Source organism: Echeneis naucrates, chromosome 13 (genome assembly GCF_900963305.1).
Source record: "Echeneis naucrates chromosome 13, fEcheNa1.1, whole genome shotgun sequence".
Lineage (NCBI taxonomy): Eukaryota > Metazoa > Chordata > Actinopteri > Carangiformes > Echeneidae > Echeneis > Echeneis naucrates.
The window spans coordinates 6,439,514-6,461,194 of NC_042523.1; the positions used below are offsets into that span (position 1 = coordinate 6,439,514).

The 21,681-nt window shown below is 39.9% G+C and overlaps 1 protein-coding gene across 4 annotated transcripts in view; it reads right to left on the reverse strand.

The window, feature by feature from the left end:
* tenm4 (teneurin transmembrane protein 4) overlaps positions 1-19,741 on the reverse strand; it is a 107,806-nt gene extending 88,065 nt beyond the window's left edge. For 3 of the 4 annotated variants that reach the window (XM_029516815.1, XM_029516813.1, XM_029516812.1), the window contains exons 1-2: positions 19,519-19,741; positions 18,652-18,924 (exon numbers count right to left, since the gene is read on the reverse strand). In XM_029516815.1, the coding sequence (XP_029372675.1) occupies positions 18,652-18,924; positions 19,519-19,741 (496 nt within the window). Of the gene's footprint in view, positions 1-2,950; positions 2,963-18,651; positions 18,925-19,518 lie in introns of all 4 variants that reach the window. The other variant, XM_029516814.1, reaches the window with a different exon arrangement.
* Positions 19,742-21,681: the final 1,940 nt, after the last annotated feature.

The following is a 21,681-nucleotide window of genomic DNA, read 5'->3' on the forward strand; positions in this document are numbered from 1 at the left end:
GCGCCATGCTGTGGGTTAATGACTCTGACACCGCTGTGCTTGAATATACGGCGATGTACAGCCAGGAGAGGAGATGTTGACAACAGCATCATTACCCCTCATTCCCAGAATCCCCCAGATGCATTTAATACACTGCGTTTAGTGTGTGTCACAATAACAGCACTCTGAAATACCACTCATTGAGCCGGGATAAAAGATAAGCGCAGAGACAAGACTAAAAATCTTGACATGGAGGACAAAAGTGAGCTGCACCAGGTTTTTGATTGAATTTTACAGCTTTTTTTTTTTTTTTTTGGGGGGGGGGGGTCAAAGAGAGAATTAATCAGTGAGATGGAATAAGATTAAAATCCTCTAAAATCAGTTAAAGTCACATGCTAAGTGAGGTCAAGGTAGTCTGGTTTGGCAGCCATTAGTCTCTTGCACAAAGGCTTCACTGTCTCACTGCGTTTAATTAATGCTAGCTTGTGCAGTTCATGCCAAAGCCACATGCACCTAGAGCCACAGACGGGGCCTCTGCAGGCGAGGAGCCACAGCCTGAGATGGCCACAAGTTTCTCCAGCTGCCAGAGTTGATTGGCTTTGCCTTCACTCATTGTTTTAACTGCAGCAAAAGTGGACCTTTACTTAGGAGGCCCTAGACAGTCTATTACTGCTTGGGCTTCTGACAGCTACAGGAAGCACCAATGACTTTGGCCTTGTTGCAAATGTAAAACAACACTCATTGCATCATAGTTCTCAATCGACCCCTTTGCAATAGAGTTTAAAGGACAGACAAACCAACTGTTGTCTGGGATAGGCAGGACAAGGATTACAGCTAGGGATACTGACGTGTGCCGTGAAAAAGAAAAAAAAAAAGGCTTCAGTTACGTCTTGTAATAAGTTTGGGAATATAAACCATGTTTTTAGGATGATGTATAACAATTTAAGTGATTCTACTTTAATTATGCAAGTATAGGTAGCATGATTATGATATCTTACATTATTAAAAGAGATTAATGATGCATTAAAAAATTATTTAAAAAATACTGCAGTTTGATTGTTAATGCTGTGAAACATAACAGAAGTGCTTCATAAAACGGAATTTCAAAAGATGTAAACTTTACATCAAAGCTCTGGTTCTAAGAATGACATTTATTTAAAATATTAACAATATGTGGTGACGGTATGACACAGATCCTGAACAACAGCAGAAATGTACATGTGGGCGGACAGCTTTGCAGAAACACTTCTTTTCCATAACTTACATTAAAAAAGAAAGTAGGTGTTCTGCACTGAAAAACTTTGCAAGGACACATGAACGTTGACGTGCGTGCTCTGGCTGGGGCAGAGCATAGAGATAGAGAATGTGATTATTTGGTTGCAGGGTAATTTCTGCTCCTGTGGGGCCACTCATATTTTTAAAGATAAACTTAGCTGCAAAGCAGATTTGATATAATGACCTTAAGTAATGGTAGGCAATATGGAAAATAAATAGACTGAGGCCAATTTCCCATTCTGGTAATATACTGTATGCTGTATACTGTATATTTCAGATAGAAAAATATTACAAGGTGCTCTGTGCTTTGTTTCTGGAAATACAATTAAAGACATCCTGATAATTTAATAAGATATTAAAGACTTGTTTTAGTTACCATCTATGCGAAAATCTTACCATAAAACTGCCCCAGTCTACAGTGTTTCACAAATCTCTGATGTGTCCTGTTGTATGCTGTGATATCATCCAACACCAAGCTGAGGATACGTTAAAGACCCTTCTCATCAGCTTCTGGCAGGAATGATAAATCATTGAAAAGGCCATATTTGAAAATATTAAATATTGGCAAACTATCAGCCAGCAGAAAAACGGGTATAAAACATTTCTTGCCTTTAAAATCAGTATTCAAGCAGGCTCTTTCTGCACATTTATTACTATGGCGTGACTTACAACTGCCTGAAGCTACTCTACCTCACACCTTTAAGACTGAATAGGAATCATATTGCTTCATACCAAAATCAGGGCTGCAACTAACAGTGAATTCTATTCAAGATAAATCAGTAATTTACTAAATAATGCGAAAGAATATAAGGTGAATTAATAATTTAAAAAAAAAAAAAAAAAAAACAGCCCAAAGATATGCATTTTACAATTATATTAAAACAAAAACAGCACATTCTCATTAAAACGCTGGACCCAAGAATACAAATGACTCCAACCATTAACAGACTTTCCCAATTTAATTTTTTGTGAATTAATCAACTAATTGCTTCAGTACTAAAACCTACTAAGAATTAAGTATGATTTAAGAAGAATTTGTGGGTGCACCTTTTGCTCCAAAGACATTTGACTAACCTCTGTGTTTTAGCTTAATGGGATTAACGTGTTTATGCCTGTGTGCTTCTGGTTGTGTATATTGGGCATCTAACGAGTGGAGGTAGGAGAAGAATTCAGCATACTTGTACCCACCCAGAGTAACTGCAGCCATTTATGTAGAGGCTGTAACACAGAATCATGCAAAACTGCGAGTCTAATAACAACGATTAAGACTGTGAATGAGAGAGGGGGAGAATTAGTCACTATTTCCGTGTGAACATATACATAAAAGTGTGCATTTCAATGTATTTGAGAAGGCTTCTCTGGCTAAGAGAGAGAGAATTCAATCAGGTAAATAGAGACTATAATTTATAGGGAGGATGTTATCGAGTGAGACGAAAATCGAGTAAGAGGAGACAATACCTCTCATCTAGAGAATCCTTATTTTTTATTTTCACTCCCTCAACTTAACTCATCATTCTCATTTTGCCTCTAACTGTTATAAATTCTAAGGCTACACATAGAAATTCTGACAAATGCAGTGAACTAAAAAATCATCGCTCTTCAAATGACAGCCCAGTAACCATGACTACCTTAGTTAAATGTGCTGCAAAATCAAAACACTGAGCAAGGTGAAGCAGACATGTGGCTCCATAGCGACAGCAGGGGTGATCTGTTTGCTCAAGGACTACAGCTGCAGGGCAGCATCTATTTAGAAAAAAAAAAAAAAAAAGTAAAGAAAGAAAAAGAAGTGGGACGTATTTGCAGAGCAGTGAAGAAAAAAAGACAAACATCCTGTAGTATCAACTGACGCTGCGCGGCATACAAAGCATATAGGCGGCAAAGGAATGACTCAGGGTCTCAGCAGGGACTGAATGTCATCATCACACTGCTGCTCCTGTTGGAAAGTGCAGACCATGTTAAAACGCCCATTCTCCAGCGCAGCGCAGTGACCTGCATGTAGGTTTAATGCTGTCAAGATGACAGCACTTTCCTGCCGTGCTAATGTTAAATTCTTTACGTCTCGATATTTTCTTAAGTGACACCATGTTGTGTATTACCAAACTGAAGTGGATCGTTGGATAATGGTGTTCGCGCAGGGGCATGTGAAAGGTTGGCAGTTTGTCTTTGGAAGATCAGGAAAGTGTTACGTAATTTGTTCCTGACATCAATTTTGCCGTGGAATGTAGGAGGAGTGGGATTCAATCCAAAGTCTGATGGCGTTTTCAAAGCATTTGTCATAATTTAAATTTGTCTCTGTTGGATTTTATACTGAATGTTAATGCAACGACCAGCTTGTAAATATTCAGATCCTCCCTGTTGGTGGGAAAATCTACAGCTCTGTTCTTGTGTGGGTGCGTTTAACGTGGCACAAATCGAGATTTCCTGAGGTGCAGTGGGTTTCGCTCCCCACCCGTGGCTGCAGAGCAGTCTGCTGTGAGCGCTGTCAGTGAGTTGCTGTTGGACACTTCCCTCTGCGTCAGCGGCACGTCGTGTGAAAGTGTGCTCAACTGCGAGCCTTTCGTCAGACCAAGTCGACGCGTTCTGTGGTATTTGCATCGCTAATTGGTGGAGGTGCACCTTTTTGACTCTCTCCAACATTACCCCTTTTAAGTATGTCTTGCTTGTGTGTTTCACTTTCATTATACATTCTTCAATCAGCAGACACCTAATTGCACCGTTTTTGATTATGGAGGCAATGCCAGGGAGGCGCATTTAAGATTAATGTCTGATTCTTACAAGCATTTGTCAGCCACAATAGCTTTCATGTATGAAGCTCCTTCCTTTCTGCTGATTAACTCTCCTTAGAGTCATCTGAAGGAGGTAGGTATGTGTTGCTCCTGCAGTTTCTAATTTGAGTGGCACTCGCTGTCAAAGTGCGATTATGCACACCAGATTTGCTGCACACCAGATCTCCTTGATTAAATCTTGCACCAGAGTTGCACAGGCAGCTTGCACTTCTGTGCACATTAAACTCGCTTGGCATATTTCACAGCCATAAACTGAGTCACTGATTATGGAATAAAAGTCCTCTAGAGTGTTGGAGACAGTGGCATCCTCGGGACCTTGATATAAACGTATATCTGTTGTTAACATTAATCCTATATTCAATCCATAAACTGCTGTTTAGGGAAAAACAAAATGTGCATAGGATAAAAAATAATGATGAATCGTGGGTAGGGTATCCTTTGTAGTTCTAATTGAGAATGAGTCGTGAGTTTTAAAGTTGTTTAGATTAAAACACAAAGTTGTGGCAATTCATTAACGCAGCAGTGCAAGTATTGATATAAAGGATTAAGGATGTGAGCATGTTCAAAGAGGAAAAGAAAACTGGTAGGTTTTATGAAGAGTCTTATTACACCGAATATAAATAATGGTCTATTAATTGAGTTACATTTGCCTACAAGGTAGTCGGGCCGACAAGGTACCTTAATTGGACATTTAATGGCTTTTAGATTGCCTGAACATCATCAATTCCCTTTTCAGCGTTCCAGCTCCATCGTACTAATGATGTCCTGTTGCTTAGCTGTAGTGGCCATGTTTACAGTTAGCAACACAAATGTTCACTAGTCAGGATCAAGATGTCCTGGAAATGTCATGCGATCCAAAGGCTTTAGAGTTGCAAAACCGTGAAAGGGAGTGTGGGTGCCCTTTTATATATATAGAGCTGACTGGCAGTATTTGAGCTCTATTATGACTGATTAAATGTTCCCTCTTTCCTACAATATCACTGTTCTTGGTTGAATATTAACTTCAAAGACTGTGGAAAGGCAGTGTTAGTCCTGTCTTTGTGTCACTGACGGTCTTAGAAATCCAACATCTTTGTGGCTGAAGGAAATACTGTGTTTTTAAAACGTGACGCAAAAGACGGGAAGAACACTGGCTGGGCTGGCTTACATGACTGCAGCCAGAATACTGCCAAATTAGAAATCTGTCAAACATCAGAGATTTTACTGTTTAATATTTTTTTTGTTGTATCAGGACGTAAGGCAATAACAGGGGATGTTGTTTATCCCGAGTGGATTTGCAGGATATTTAGTACCATGATTTTTCTGGTTCTTAAATTGCCAGTTCTCATTTTTTTTTATTTATCTACAAATCAAATAGACAATGAAATTTCCTGAAAATGTACTACGTTACAGAATAGTTGGTTATCCATCCATCCACCTTCATCTGCTTATCTGGGGTCTGGTCGCGGGACAGTATAGTTATGATAGAGCAAATAGCAAACATTTGGCGAGTATTTCCTTGAAACTCAGGGGATGCTATTTAGTGGCTGATTGGTGAACTAATTTGCTTTTGTCTGTTTTGGCCTGTGACGCTTTAATTCTTCAGGAACGTTTCATTTGTGAAGGAGCTGCATTTTCACCTGACTAATGTAAACAATTAATGCAAATGTTCTACTGATCAATGATCAATCGTACCAGAACAACTGCACATGGAAGCTAATTATCTCTTTACAGGTAAAAACTTAGATCTCAACTCTCCTTTGCAAATTTACTGTGCATTGCATGTAAACAAAGCTAAAGCTTGACATGTGACACTCTTTGCAGAACACGACTTATACACATATAATTAATTAAGGTGGTTGACTTCAGAATAAGATAAAAGAATATATCCTACTTTCCTGTCCTGTTGAATTTAATGAGATGTCACTGGATTGGATGGAACAAAAAGGCGATGGATTAAATTGTAAGTAAGTAATCAGGAAAAATTCTTAGCAATGCCTGAGAATTTATAAAATGATTTTAATTTATATAAATGTATTCACTATTTTTATTCACTTCTGTGTTTTGGGAACACGCTGATGTGGTCATGAATCACTGGTGTATGTGCTCAGGTAATAATTACACATATCAAACCACTCCAGGCAATACAACCACGATGGCATAATTCTAGTTTTCGTAATATTAGGAATCCGAAACTGACATAATTGTTTTCTATTGCATAGCTGCAAGCCATAACTAGCCTTTTGTGAAATTAATACTTGATAGGTGAGCTCATCTCATAAAAAAAAAAATAAATATAATAAAATCAAATAAATAAATAAATGAGGCCGCATACAGCCCAAAGGGACAGTTTTGAAAAAGTCATAAACTGAATGAAGCAAATGTTATAAGCTGTATCACATAAGTATGTGTGTTTGTCGTCTTTAGCACCCCCCGCCACAAAAGTTTATTAATTATCTTTACACTTCCTACTCGTGATTATACAATATATGCCGCAGCTTTTTTTTCTTCAGGTTTTGTGGTGCAGTGTTGGGCTTTTTTGTCAGGCAAGGTGCAGATCGACAGGACGCATAGTTCACACTACGCACGGGGAAGTGGGAAATTAGCTTTTATAGAGCAACACTGGAAAAATGATTTTAAAAAAATCCCTGACAAAGCTCTTTACCTGTTAGGAATCAATATCATAATAACGGAGAGCGAGCATAATGTATGACTAGGCTGAAAACAGATTCTATACACCCATAAACGTTTTTTTTTTTTTTTTTAACAGACATGTCTGACCATTATTGAGAAAATGGAAGTTATATTTGCGTGTAATAAAAAAAAGCATTACCACACAAGGAACAATTCCATTTAAGGCTGACCCACAACATTTCTATCAGCACTTTAAACCCAGCATCCATTACTTACAACTACAGTATGCTCTTGAAGAGATGATGAATGCCAAATTATAAATGGGTGTCCATTATAAGTCCAGAAAACAAAGCAAAAGAGAGAAATTACTGGCCACTCCTACAGATAGTGTTGTACCTCCACAACAGATTGGGCATGGGTGAGTGTCAACAGAGTGATTTAGATCAAATCTATAACTGCTGCAGTTTCTATAAGCCATGAGTGCTGGACATCCACCCTTCACTGCTCTTAAAATTGCACTACTAGAAAGATGTACCCACTCTGTGCTAATCTATTCATCTACATGGTGTAGGAGGGAAATATCCAACTAAGTCAGCAGTAGCACACAGCAGAATACTGATGCCAGTGGCTTTCCAGAGTATCACCTAGGAAGATGAAAAGCAGGCCAGAGTGGCTGAGACTAGATATGGCATGTCTTCTCAGGGATATTATAAGAACAGACTCCTGCCCCCGTCATCCGCTTTTCACATCCCTGCCTGGCTTCTACCGCTCTCATCCATTGAGTCCACTCTATTTCCCCGTGCTAGAGAGACAGCATGCCACGCAATCCCAGCGAAAGCCACCATCTGTTTTGACTTCTCTGTGACAAACACATTGAATAAGACGAGAAATGTAAAATTGAAATGCAAAACAAAGCCAATGGATTTTTTTTTTTTTTTTTCATCTGCTCAGGGGAGAGGCCTTACTACTGCCCCACTGCAAAGTTATACACAAAAGAAGTTTTTAGTGGACAACCAGAACTGCACAGAACATAATGTCCTGGCCCAGCTGAACCACGTCAGGACAGTTTAGCTGACGCACCACAATTAAGGCCAGTTCTCAAATTGCTCTTTCAGAACTGAGTAATCACTAACTGAACTATTTTCAAAACTTAGGTTTTGGAAAAAGCCCTTTTTTTCTTTACTTCACTGGATTTCTGAATCAATGTTAGTTCTGATGCAGTCTGACATTGCTAAATCCCTCCATCCAGCCCCATTCAAGGATCCCTGGGGCTTCCTTTGTTCTGGTATAAAAGGTAAAGGTTCCAATCTCCTCACCTCTAGCTGTTAAGAACATCCTGCAGGCATGTGATGGCGGTTTTTAAGGATCTCCTGGTCAACACAAGTGTATGTAGCTAACATGGAGACAGAATATCTGCTTGAATAGCACAACAGAAAACAGGCTTATAACGCATCCACACCCATCCAGCACGTCCTCTGTGGAGGAATCCAGACTTCAAAGACATGCACTTGGTAATCTGCTTTAAATGGATGTTTCTGTGGCTCTATCATAGCTCGATCATCAACTGAGCCGACTTAAACTATGGCTGAAAAAACAATGCTAATAGTGGATAATTATCAGCTTTTACTCTGTCTGCATTGGCTGTTCTATTCCCTCTCCCATCACACACAGAAGCTGGTGAATAAACACAATGGCATGAATAAATAATGACCCCACAATCCTCTTAAGGTCCCCGAATAGTGGAGGAAGGGGGGGGGTATGAGGGGACAAAAGTTTACTTTTGGTGTTTGAGAGTAAGCGGAGCCTGAAATTGTAAGCGACTCATTAGGGCTACATGTGGCTTGCCTGGGGCCTTGCTGAACAAAGATGGCACCATCCCCATCCTGCCATTCCTCAGCGCATTTTAAGGACTGGCCTAGTAAAATTCTAAAGTATACCCTTAAGTAAAAGACACGTTCCTGATAAAAGACAGTAAAGAACCAAAGTATCGCCTCAAAATAAGCGAACAGCTTCATGTCTTCCAAACTTCAGGAATGAAGGAATGAAATTTTTATAATATTGAGCATGGGAATTGGGACTACCACCTCGGCTTCATTTGTGCCCATTTCCTCTGTTGTCTAAAGACACCACAGATTAATTTGTATGCTTTCATGCTAAAGAAAAGCACCTCTGTCAAAACATAATTTCGTCCTCGCATCATACTCTCCAGATAGCATACATTAAAGCCCACTGTTTTTCATTTCTTTGGCAGTGTTAAAGAATTGATTTGCGTGTGCCTCCCGGCTCCCACTGAGTGCATGACAGTTCAAAAGGCTATCTAAAACACATGCTGTCAAGAGGCTTGTAGTTCTGAGTGCTTATATAATTCACATCATGGCAAAAACCACTCCACGAGACTTTGCCAGTAATAGAGTAATATGACTGACTTTGAATTACTCAACATTTGGTCAACACTGAAGGGCATCTCTGAATCATCTTTCCTGAAATTTTATCCCAAATATGCATCCAGTACAGTGGTAATGGCAAGACCACAATAACGCAAGAGCGCAAATGCAAACAGGAAGCGTGTCCCTGAGCATAACTGTAAAGGCTTTGGCCCGAACGAGGTAGGACAATTTCAATTCCAAATTTTTTACTGAGGCGATGAATAGAAATGAAGTTGCCTGGGGTAGATGGAGTCCTAGCAACTGGAGATGGGAAGTAACATGCGCACCGGTACGATCCTTTAATACGCTATTACCAATATAAAGTCAGAATGTGTTTTTCATGTGTACCATTCATTGCTACTCGTGGTAGTTTGAATCATGATAATTACTATCAGGCGTACCCATGTCCTGCAATGTGCTGTTTTGCATGGTCACGTGTTTACAAAGCCTCTAGACAGAACGCAGAAAAAATATAACTGTATAGTAGCTGAGCCCAGCTCCATCTCTCTTCACATCAGTCCAGTCAATTACGCTCACCAATTTTATTAATATTTTGTTTTTTTATATCAATGATTTTGGACCCAGAATGTCCTGAGTTGATCTTCAGGATCAGGACTAAAACTAATCAATTTTTAAAATGGATTCCGTGCAGCTATATACAGCCATATCCATTTTCAATCCTTTGCTTAGGGCACTCAGACAATAGGCTGTATTATTAGCTATAGTACATTATGTTGTCATTTTTCGCAATGAAGTGCATCTTTGTTAAATGTGTTTTTTTATGAATGTTTAAAAATAATAACGGCCTGAGTATAGCTATATTAAAGGCTTCCTGTCATGCAATACGCCCTACACACAAGTAGGACATGTCTAGTGCAAAAAAAAAAAAAAAAAAGGAAGAGTTATTCATAGACTCTTTTGTTAGCAGCCCATCATTAGCAATTTTTATTTTAATTTTGTTATCCATTTTCCTTCGTCAGGAATGCATGTACGTTTTTTATGGTGTACACAGAGGGCTGGGGTGCTCTTAAAAACCTCAAAGCTACATCTTCACTGTCTGTCACAAAGTACTGACATTAAACAGACCACAAAAACCAAGACAAGGGGAAGAAAATGAATACAATTAAAAAACAATTAAACAACCATTAAAGTCTGACCCTGGATCGAACGTTCCAAGAGTGCAGTCACTGATGCTCTCTTTCCAAGCCTATTTCTAGGTGAAAGATACCAAACAAATTAAAACAAAACCCTAAACAATTACATAAGACAAAAAATACTCACAGAGTTTAGGGAAATTAGGGTCTACATTTTATACTAGCTGATATAAACAAGGTTGGAAATTTGCCATGCAATATCGTCATCTCAGCCTCTGCGCCGTGTTGTACTCTTTAAGATCATACAATCCGTAGCAGTGTGACAAGTTATCAATCAGCTGAATGTCAGAAGTCAATTCATTTGCCATTTCCTGAATAAGGCTGTCCCCTGATGTTTTGCAAACAATGAACTCAGGATGGACCACCTCTCCCTGGAGCACTAAAAGCAATGCACAAGCCGTTACACATGCAACCTACTCATTCAAACCACTATTAGTGCTCAGCTAGTAATAAGTCAGCTCCCACTGTCTAGATAGCCCAAAGTGCTTCTATGCCAAAATGCGGTAATTCAGAGGGTGTAAGCATTGAGGGCTGCAGACAGAAAGAATTCAGCTCTGGTGTGACCTGCTGCAGATGCTCGCAATTTATACAGCCGAGATAAGACTAATGTTTCTGTGTGACAGCAATACTTTAAGGGGACCTCTGAAGGCACCAAGAAAAAAAAAAAATCTAAAGCCTGTGTCCTGAGCTATTTTCTTCAACATGTACAGGCTGTGAAATTTCACTGTGCTTGGCTACTTTCAGCGGAAGAGAAATAATCCAGGAAGAATCCGAGCTGTCCAGCTCAACAAGGTTTTGGATCCGCAGGGCCTTTCCGTGTGTGAAAATCCTGTGCGTGCACGACCTCCGTATTTAGCAGTGACAATCTTATTTTGAGTCATGTAGAATAAACAAACCCTGAGAACAAAAACAGGAGTGTTGTAAATCATTTATCATACAGTTACGTTCATCGCACACGAGTCATCGCACAGATGATTCCACATAAGCACAAATATTGTGCTGTTACTATGATATATATCTGTCATCTGCCTCCTCTGTTACGAGACCATTTCATCATGCTGTTTTCAGATTCAAAGTGGTTTTGATGTTTAATACTTTTGCTTTTAGTTTCGAATATCCCACATATAGATGTAACACACATAGATAAACATGATCAATATCAGAGCTATTGTTTACTGATGAGCCTCTTGTTGGTCTATCAAATCTAAAACTATTGTACCTGTATCCTCTAACATATAATAGAGGTGATTTCTTATTAGATGAATCTCAACACCCAAGTTTAATGATTTTTCTGCCATGCCAAAGCAACAGCATGTTAGGATCGCTGCTTCCTCGGCCTAACGCCTTCTTTATCTAATAACGTCGGTATTTGTGCTGATAGAGATACAGGATAGAAAATCAGTACACAGAGGCTTTTATCTCATTTTAAGCAGAGGATGCATTCCCTGAAACTAGCATAAATATAACATGAGCGTAGGCAATGGGCTGTACGTTAAATGGACACTGCTGAGAGAGGGACAGAAATTGTGAGGCTGGGTTAGAATGATCCACCACGGAGGAGGGCTCATCCTGCTCCGTGTTGTGCTTTGAGCTGTAGTGGGGTCCCTGAGCCCTGGTGGTGAGATGGGCCCAGGGGTGCTGTTGGTTTAGACTGTCAGAGGCACTGGCAGGGAGCGGGGTATGCAACTCCACAGATAACAGCCCAAAACTGTCCACAAGGGCTTCTAAAACCCAGCAAATTAGCCTGCAAATGAGCCAGAGAATATCTCTACTAATCCATGATCTGAGCAGAGACTCTGCCAAAAAAGTAAACAAATAAATAACTTCACAAGAAATACTGGGGTGGAAATAACCACAGCTGTGAGCTGGGAAGCCACTAGTGATTTCTTTGAAGCATCATTTCGCCTGATATTCCGCTGCTGCGATGCCTGCGACCGTTTCAGAACAAGCTTCCATGTTGTGCTCAATGTGGCTGCAGTGAAATTACAGATTTCAGTATTACAACAAACAATGTCCCCTACAGCAAATGATCACAGCCTCCGTGCCTCCATCACAGATGCCAAAAGGTAATGATGCATCAAGATACCACTGCTTTCGAAAAGTGATTATGTTTGCCTCTAAAGGAAAACTGATAATTACGAATCCTCACGTGCGCACGCTGTAATTGTGGCGGACGCTCTTTAAAACACAACACTCCGCTCGTTACTCATTTTGTACTCTGGCAAACACAAAGTCTGTCTCGGAAAAAGAGGCAGAGTCTCGATGAATAGTGCTTACTGTTTTACTTACTTTGATCTGCATTCTTTGAGCGTGCTTCTGACTTGTTTGAACCAGTCCCATGTAATGGAGCCATTTCTTATAGAGGAAGACTTTCAATTGAATACAGCTGGCGATGAGAAGATTTTAAGGGGAAAGACAGTTTAGGATTGATAAAAGCTTGTAACAGTCACCAGATAATGGTATTCATCCTTTTCGGCATGTCTGTCTTTACATAAACACGTTGGCTTTTTGTTTTGTTCGATCCAACATCTACAGTAATGCACGAGAGGATTAAAGATTATGTTACTGCAACTACTGACTATATAAGACTGATCTTGTTGTGTATTGTGCAGCACACAGTGAATTACAAAGCCAGCTCTGGGATCAATAGTAAAACCAGGTTAATTAAAATACACTCCATACAGCTTGTTAAAACATTCAAGGTTCACACAAAACATGTCATTTAATGGGAAATTAACTAAAAGTCACTGCTGCTAAAACAAAGGCATCAAATAAAGCAGTTTTATGTTAACCACTAAATGCTGCTGTGTAAAAACAATAAAGAGCAAAACAAGGGAGGCTATACTGACATTATTAAAATCATCATTAAGATAAAAAAGCAAAAACATGCTGATGTTTTATTATTATTATTTTTTTTTTTTAGGTCATTTTACACCAAACCAAGAAAGCCTCAGAACTATTTTGCTCCAACATTTTTGCTGTTTTTTTTTTTCATACTTTAATGTAAAAATGTTTATTTCTTCATGTTTATTTCTGGTGTGTTTGCTGTTTTTTTTTTTTTTTTTATGTGTGTGTGTGTTTGAGTGCCAGTACGCTTCTCCCCCAAGATTGTGATGAGACTGCCATTTCTAACCCGAACCCTGCCACACTGCTATAAAACTTACTCCAGTGAATCCAACCCCCTGTAAAACAGAAAACATCTTTTCTAATTGGAAGTCTGATCTCACTTCACCCAACAGGTTTTTGTAATATTGCAGCAAAGCTCCGGGGGGGAATCAGTTCAAAGATAAAATGGATTTTAAATGTGGAGTGATCATCAAAGAAATTTGGTTATTCATCTCAGGACACTATGGCAATCAGCACTGATATTTCAGCGCACACTCCATGAGGGACAAGATGAAGGTGAGTGGGTTTTGCATCCGAGTGTAACAGTGTTGCTTGTTCTGTGGTTTCTTAAGTTAAGCTCAGAAAACTTAAGTTCATTAAGCAGGGGGGAACATTTCCAACAGGATTCCTTGTGTCCGTTCATCAGCAGTGTGCAGCTCCGCAGAAACACCTACCAGAAAAGCATTTTAATGGACGGCGGTAAGAATTTAGTTTCCGTAACAAAATTTAAATTTTTTCCATCTCTGGGTCAATGTGAAAAATACACCGTTTAACTAAAGAAAATGAACCGTTAATACAGTTAATTTCCCTTCAACAGTTACAGTGAGCGATCAGCCTCAAGCTCAGTGGGTGCCTATCTATGCAAAGGAAAAGCTGCCTGAGCCAAGAATAACATGAGTGAACAGAGCTGAACAAACGTTCTTTCAACGCGTCACTATCAACATGGTTGGGGGACAGGGCTGATTCACTCCCCGCTCAAGTTCAAATCTGCCAGAGATTTGCTTTTCAAAGCCCCTCAGCTTTTCAGGGCTGCCACATGCTTCTACCAAGAACACCTGTCCGTTATAGACAGCCATGCTATGTTCAAAGATTTTGTAACTGTGCACTGCCCTGGAGCACTTAACCTCAATCTTTCAACAGTTCAAAGTTTTTTCTGATTCTTGAACCCTCCAACAAGCATCTGATATAGGTAGCATGGGAATAAATCAACATCACTTTGGAGTATGCTCTTACTGCAAGAGTTGCTGCTTCATAATTTGTTTTAGAATCCAAGTTTAGAAAAGTATTAGTTGCTATTTTCATCATATGATGTTTTTATTGTTGGATTCGAAAAAATGTAGAAGCTGTAACTTCGATTAAATGAGGAAGAATTTATTGCAGAAGTAATTGTATTTGTTTCAGCAGAGTATTATAAATAATAATAATGGCTATAAATGGCAATTCATAGCTATTATTTGTAACGTTGGGATTGTTGCGCAAAGCAGATCGGCTTCATTAGCGTGACACCATCATACTAATCGTAAGGCATTTTATATGAAAATCAGCAGCTGCGATAGCAGGAGACAAAAAAAAAAGGTCTAATCTCAACAGAAGTAAACAAATCTGCGTAAAAATGGCCTGCACATGGCAAATCCACATGAAAATAGCAGACACTTTTATATCCAACGACTCAACATCAATAAATATTGCTCTTACCAGCTAAAAGCACGATGGCATCAGCACATTAGCCACGATGGGCTTTGAAAGTAAAACTGCTGACTGGTGACTGCTGTTTAATCATGCAGAACAAAAAGCAGAACTGAATTAAGAAACCTGACCATCATTCATCCTCCAAGTCCCCCTATCCCAACACCCCAATCTTTTTTTTTTTTTTGCTTGTAATATAAAATCATTACTCACTGGGGGAGCCTGGGAAGTGGCTGGTGCCCATACTCACTAAATAAAAAGAAAATATGGACAAATAGAATATTTTTAAAGTTCTCTTGCAGACTGGTATACTTTTCATAATTATCATTCTTCCTTTACTTCTGAATTTCCGAAACCATAGTGGAAATTGCCTTCAAGGTCAAGAGTGGACTTTTTTAAGTCATTTTTAAGTTCATTATGTCTGATTCTTTGCTATAACATGATCGTAAACCTCATCTTCAATAGTGCATCAGTCAGGGATTCAGTCAGCACTTTAAACAAGAATGCATCGCACCAATCCTTCGTTCCTCCAAATACCTGTAGGAATTCCTTCATCAGGCTCAGGAATTTATTGAACACTCTTAAAGCACAGATGGGTCCCGGGTCCATCAATCAATACTTGCCGGCCGGCTTGCTGTGCATGTGGATTCAATTCTGCAAATGGGACACGTGGTAGCCCTGCTAATCTTGTGTTTGTGGTTGTTTTTAGAACACACAACATCGGTTTTTGAAGGCAATTCCACCGAGACAAATCAAGTTTATGACAATTACTTTTCTGACTTTCAACAAAATAATGCTATTGGTATTATTGGATAAGTAGTGCTAGCTCTACTTAAGCGTATATAACAACACGACCGAAACTCAAGGCTGTGCCCTTATGAAAACAATGAATCAGAGTTGATTGAATGACTTTGGAAGTCATTCAATCAGAAAATGCAGCTCAAAGCTTGTGGAGGGACTTTTCACACAAACATTTCAGTGAATTTCCTAGAGGTGCCGCCATGAGCCATGCCTGTAGCTATCAGGAGTTCAGTAATGTACAGTAATAAAAATTATCTAACTCCAAAAGCCAAATATCACGGACATGAGTCCAACGCAGTAGAGTTCATTCTTTGACAAAATTAAATGCATAAAAAACAAAGGTTATTTAGGTAACACAATTTTTTCTGATGAATACCTTAAGTGTAAAGAGTCCACATATAACACATGATCGCACTTACTGTACAGAATTACATATATACACAAACACACACACACACACACATATGCACACATATAACTTTTTTAGGAACCCAAAGTCATGATACAATGAGCTGCCCGATGGAACTGATTACCTTTTGGCAATGAATTATACCAGTGTCAGTCACATAAGCACTTTTCTATCAACAGGAATTGCGCAGGCCTTAGCCGCATTACTTTTCTCCGCAGGTTATGGCACATATGAATAACAACAGTTCTTCAGTGGGCTGCCAGTTCTCATGGTTATAGAAATGTAATAGTCAAGCCATGACAGTGGCGGGGGGTGAACACACATCTGGAAAAGCTGGAATGGGCCAGAACTCAAGAGCAGCAGCCCTATTCCCCAAACTGCTGCTCAACCTCAGCAGGACGTGCAGTGACTCAGCAGTCAGCAGCAGTCGGTTGTGTCCTCCAGGGGCTCCCTGCAAGCACAGTGGCAGTGGCATGGGTAGGATGCAGACACATGCCTGCGCGCACTGCATGAACGCACCAAGCAATTCATACAAATAAGCACACAGCAGCACCTATGCATACACTAAACACACATACACGCACGCATCAACAGACCCTGCTGGACATGATTACTTGCCCAGTGCTCAATTCCCAAATTATCAGTCTATACTGATACAGTTTGTGTTTGGTCTAAAATCAAGTTGCACGTTAGAACGTCAGTAAAAGAAAGACCTAACATTATAATCACTTCTCAACTGAAACCATTCTTAGCAGAGAACATTATTATTGGCTCGGGTTTTTCATTCACAGCACACAAGCTATGCCTTGGAATCACTTCAGCATGAAAAAAAAAATTGTTCCAAAATCGCTATTGCTTATTTGCATGCATTAAAAGCAGGGTCAAGTAAGTCACATGTGAAGAGGGGGAGAGCTGCCCAGCAGCTTGAATACATTAAAGCAGAGTAAATGGTTTGTTGATCTAAAGAGATTAAAGCACACACAAGCAGGTCTGCTCGATGGATTTTAATTAACTTGCCATATATAAATTGTATGTTATCAGGCATTACTGAATTAAATGCTGAATACAAGTGCTCTTTCTGCTTCGGTGAGTGGAATAAAAAGCTACTTAGAATCTCGATTGCGTCTCACAGATGCAGCGTGATGCAGCAGCTCGGGGTGAACTGAACACATTCCAGCGTACCAACCTCTGAACTAGCCATCCAAGGAGATTCTCTTTAATTATGTACAATACAGCCAAATTCAAGTCCCTTGGCATCTCAGATGATCAAGCAGAGGGATGCCACGTTCTGGGCCTGAGTCATTCGGGCAAATGGATTCCACTTCCAAGACTCATTTCTGTCAGTTATAATAAGAAGCTAATACATAATGTGACACTGAAATGCAAAACTATTCACAAGGTTCTCTGCAAGGCTGTGCAGAGGCAATTAGAATTTCGCCGCGAGGCCCTTGATGAGTTCTTCTATCTATGAAGTTTAATGTATGCACAATGTGAAACTGAACTTAAAATTTTACTACACACCTCTGTGTAGTAAAAAGAAGGAAACTAATACATTTTGTCAGAAACTCAGGTAAACAAAACGCAGGCATTTTGGACACAAAATGGGATTTAAGGAAACGTGTCTGCCAGGTGGAGCCTCCAAGCAGCACTGATGGCATGGACTAGCACTGCAATTAATAAAATGACACCGACAAATAAGCGCTTGGGGGGAATACAGAGCTGACCATCCAAATGGCATTTCTGCTTCCAAACAGAATCCTGTAACAACATGACCTTATAGTACACTAATCTACAATTTGAATGAGGGTATCTTCAGCAGAGCTACTATTATCTTCTGGCATTTTCGGGCACTCGAAATGGCTCATAGTTACATATTTCCTCTGCTCAAGTGACCTTCTGAGCAAGCAAACCGACTCATCAGGCCCTTGGGGGAAAATTAGAAACACCAAGCCACAGAGAAATGAATTCAATACATATGGCTCCCCACTTTCTGGCACTGATGTCACCAAAAGGAACCTGCCAGACCCTTTGCTATCATAGGCCACACATGCATAATAACTCCCACACTGAGACAGAGAGAAACAGAGAGAAAGCAAGAACAAAATGATGATTTAAAGCCGAGGCAATGATATGCCAAAACCCTGCTTCTACTGGAGCATTTGCAATTGTCTTTTCTTGAAGGAGGTCATATCCTAAATATGTTGGTCTTCAGCCAAATCCAGAAAAAATGCAAACAGAGATTAGCAAAGTTTAATAAACCTGTCAACTTCAATTAAGTGTGATTGAAACAGTTCCAGTGGGTCAAATTCACCCAGCTATTTACCAAGACAGAAAAGATGCAACTCATCTTGTGGTTATATGAATGCCAGTTGAGCATTTAAAAAAAAACTAAACAAATCCAAATCAACACGATCATTACTCAGGCGTACAGCCGTATCGTGCAACACAGTGTTCTTTGTTGAGACATAGCATGTTATTCTGCCTCAGTGTATAGTAACATCTTTGAATAAATAAACAGTCATTTGTTCCATTTCACCACGAGAATCAAATCCACATGGAATAAAAAAAAAATCAGAGCAAACTCAGCCTGCCTGATAAGGAGAGGCAGAGGAAAGTAAAAGAGAAGAGTGCCGTACCGTTTTCTGTGTTCTCGTGTTCGGTGTCGGTGAGAGTTAGATTGGAGTTGGCCCTGCTGGAAAGGCATGAGCTGCGGCCCGACTTGGTGTTGCTGCGGCCCCATAATCTGACTGCGTGCTCCGGCGACATGATGCCATCCGTCTCTGTGTCTGCATCCGAGCCCACGCTGACTGAGTAGTCACGGTGTGGCATCCCCAGGTCAGACCTGTACGTGGCCACGTGGGACGGAAGGCCCTCTCCAAAGCCGAGGTCTCGGAGGGAAAAGTCCGCCCCTACAGCAAGCAAGTACACATTTATTCTTCTGCTAATTGTATCACTAAACATTACAAAGTTTACGCATTGCAGAAAAAGATGGCAGGATTCACCTGGCCTTCAGAAGAAGTGAAATATTTCAGCCATGGTGAGGTTACATGAGGGTGCAGTGTGTTTTAACATAAAACAATCAGAGGTAGAAATATCTTTGAACTCCATGATAAAAAATATAGCCATCACATTTGGTTTGACCTTTTTTGATTATCACTAATAAATTTTAAAGAGCAGGTCGAAGGTATGAATGTCACCCATGCAGTTTTTAACAGTGGCATGGTAAATGCAATTCCTGGGCGCCTCTGTGAACAGTTATACTACGCAGTGACCTCTACAGGGTGTGAATGTGAATCACCGAGGGACAGATCTTTAAAAAGCACTGATGCATACATTGAAACCAGACCGTTTCATGCCCTTAGACTAATAAATGCCCATCTCACTGTGCACTGATGATATACTTATCAATGAACAACACTGGTGTCAATTAACATCTCCACAGCTTCTTCTTCTTTTTTTCTTTTTTTTTTTTTTTTTTTGGTATCAACGTAGCTAAGGCTAACCTTGCCGGCCGAACTCGTCGACTTCGTGATGAACCATCTCTTTAACACGGCTCCCATAGGCCATCCTTGAGTCGTGGTCGAAGGCCTTGAGTGTTTCACTGGAGCTGTAGGATTTGCTGTTGGGTTTGCCATCCTCGCTGTCTGCTGAGGAGCTGGTGTATCGGCGCTCTGTGTCCTGCCGAGCGGTGAGTGAGCGGTAAGGTCTGCGTTCCTTCACTTCCATGGCTTCCTCCACACGATTTTCAACATCAAACGGGAGTTACCTTGCCAGTTTAGGCTGAGTGATTCTGTGGAAGAGAGACACAAAAAAGGAAAGACATTTAATGTCTGAAAATATGTATTGACAAAGTGTTGGTTTTTATATAAAATCCCTTTTGAATGACTTTGTTGTTTTCCTTTCATTTAGGATTAAAGGCATTACAAAATGTTGAAAATGTGATTAATTCAAACATATTATCACGGGCAACCATGTGGAACTGTCATTTCAATAAATTTTAAATGGCACAACATCATTGATCATTTAAATGTAGAGAGCGCAAAAATGCACACACTTAACCGAGTAACAGTAGGAATAAATAAAATGCATGTTTCCAGGCAGCAGTGTATGCATGGCTCAGTACACACAGTAGGAGGAGATTTAATACAATACGGTACAACAAATCTTGCACCTATAAAGTTTACGGTGCAAGTCTCCCACAAATATTCCTTTTTATGTGCCGTATAGAAATGATGCCGGGCCTCCAGCATCTGTAAAAGTGGCAGGTGTCCTTCCATGAATTGTGCTGTTTATAAGTTACAAATCATCACCAGTTGAAAATTGAGGAACCAAATAAATCCGCGACTGAACTGAACCAGCAGAGATGATTAAAATCTGAAACATAAAACTACAACCGTCAAATAGCAGAGCGAGGGCACAATCAATAGAGAGGGAGAATTTCACCATCACGCGTTTCTTCCCATGAAGCGCACAATATTATCAGACAAATTTACATGCTTTTAATCAATTTTAATACATCCAAATCGAATTATTTCTGTTTTGCTTAAATACGAACTTATTGGAAAAAACTAAACTTTCTAAGTGCAACATCACATAAATTAGACAAATAAGTAGAATATTATTGCCTTGCTAACAACTCATTCACAGTGACCAGATGGTTATGAGTTATTGATTTGGATTAAGAAAAGTCAATGTGGATGTGATCTTGATTAAAAGCTGGGTCACTGTTGACTTTGAAGCTCAATTACTGATCAAAGCAGCAGTAGTAAGCTCGATATGGAGGAATAACTCAATATTTTCCAGTTTCTTCTACAATGACAAGTCATGAGCTAAAACCTTATCACTCCTGCTGCAGATTTCTACTTGCTCGCACACTTGCAAGTCAGTGGATAAGAGAAACACAGCTCTTTGAAAAAGAGCAGAAAACTACTCCTGGCATGTCTGGGAGTTTTTACTGACAATATGCTTGGGTTGTTCTGACAGGGATATTTCCACAAGATAAGCTCTTTATGAATACTTTATGAGATTTGTGCCGGACACAACAGTCAACAATACTCTCCAGTGAACTATATTTGCCCTAGCTTTAAAAAAAAAAAAAAAAAAAAAAAGCTTTTTTTTTTTTTTTTTTTTTTTTTTTTTTAAAGACACCATTGTGGGGTTTAGGGGTTCTTTTTGTATGTATTGACAGCTGAAAAGATCCCAGTGATTAATGACTTGGGGCCTCAATACCAGGACCTCCGCCACATGGGTGGGGGGAAACGCTCCCACTCTACAGATGCAAGAGCACTTCAGCTGCTCCCGAGATTTCAGACGCAGCTTGTATGGCTTGCTAATTTTTTACCTTTTGCTTAAGACCCTTGATGCTATGCAAATGTGAGAGTGGAGAACAAGCAGCTTTCTAAAGTTTGAAGAATGTTCTGTAAAGTGCATTGTTTTTGTTTCCAAAGAGTTGGACTGGGTGCTTTAGCCATCTCTCCTCTGCACCGCCCTTCCTCCTCTTTATTAATCGGCCTGTATGCAATGATGTTCCTCTGGGGCCATGGGAAACCCAGAGTAGTTTTTCAATGAAGAAATGGGCCCTCCACAATGACAGGAGATATGGACTCTAAATGGAGGTCCTGGAAATGTGTCCACCTTGACGCCAGCTTGAAAAAATTTAACACAAA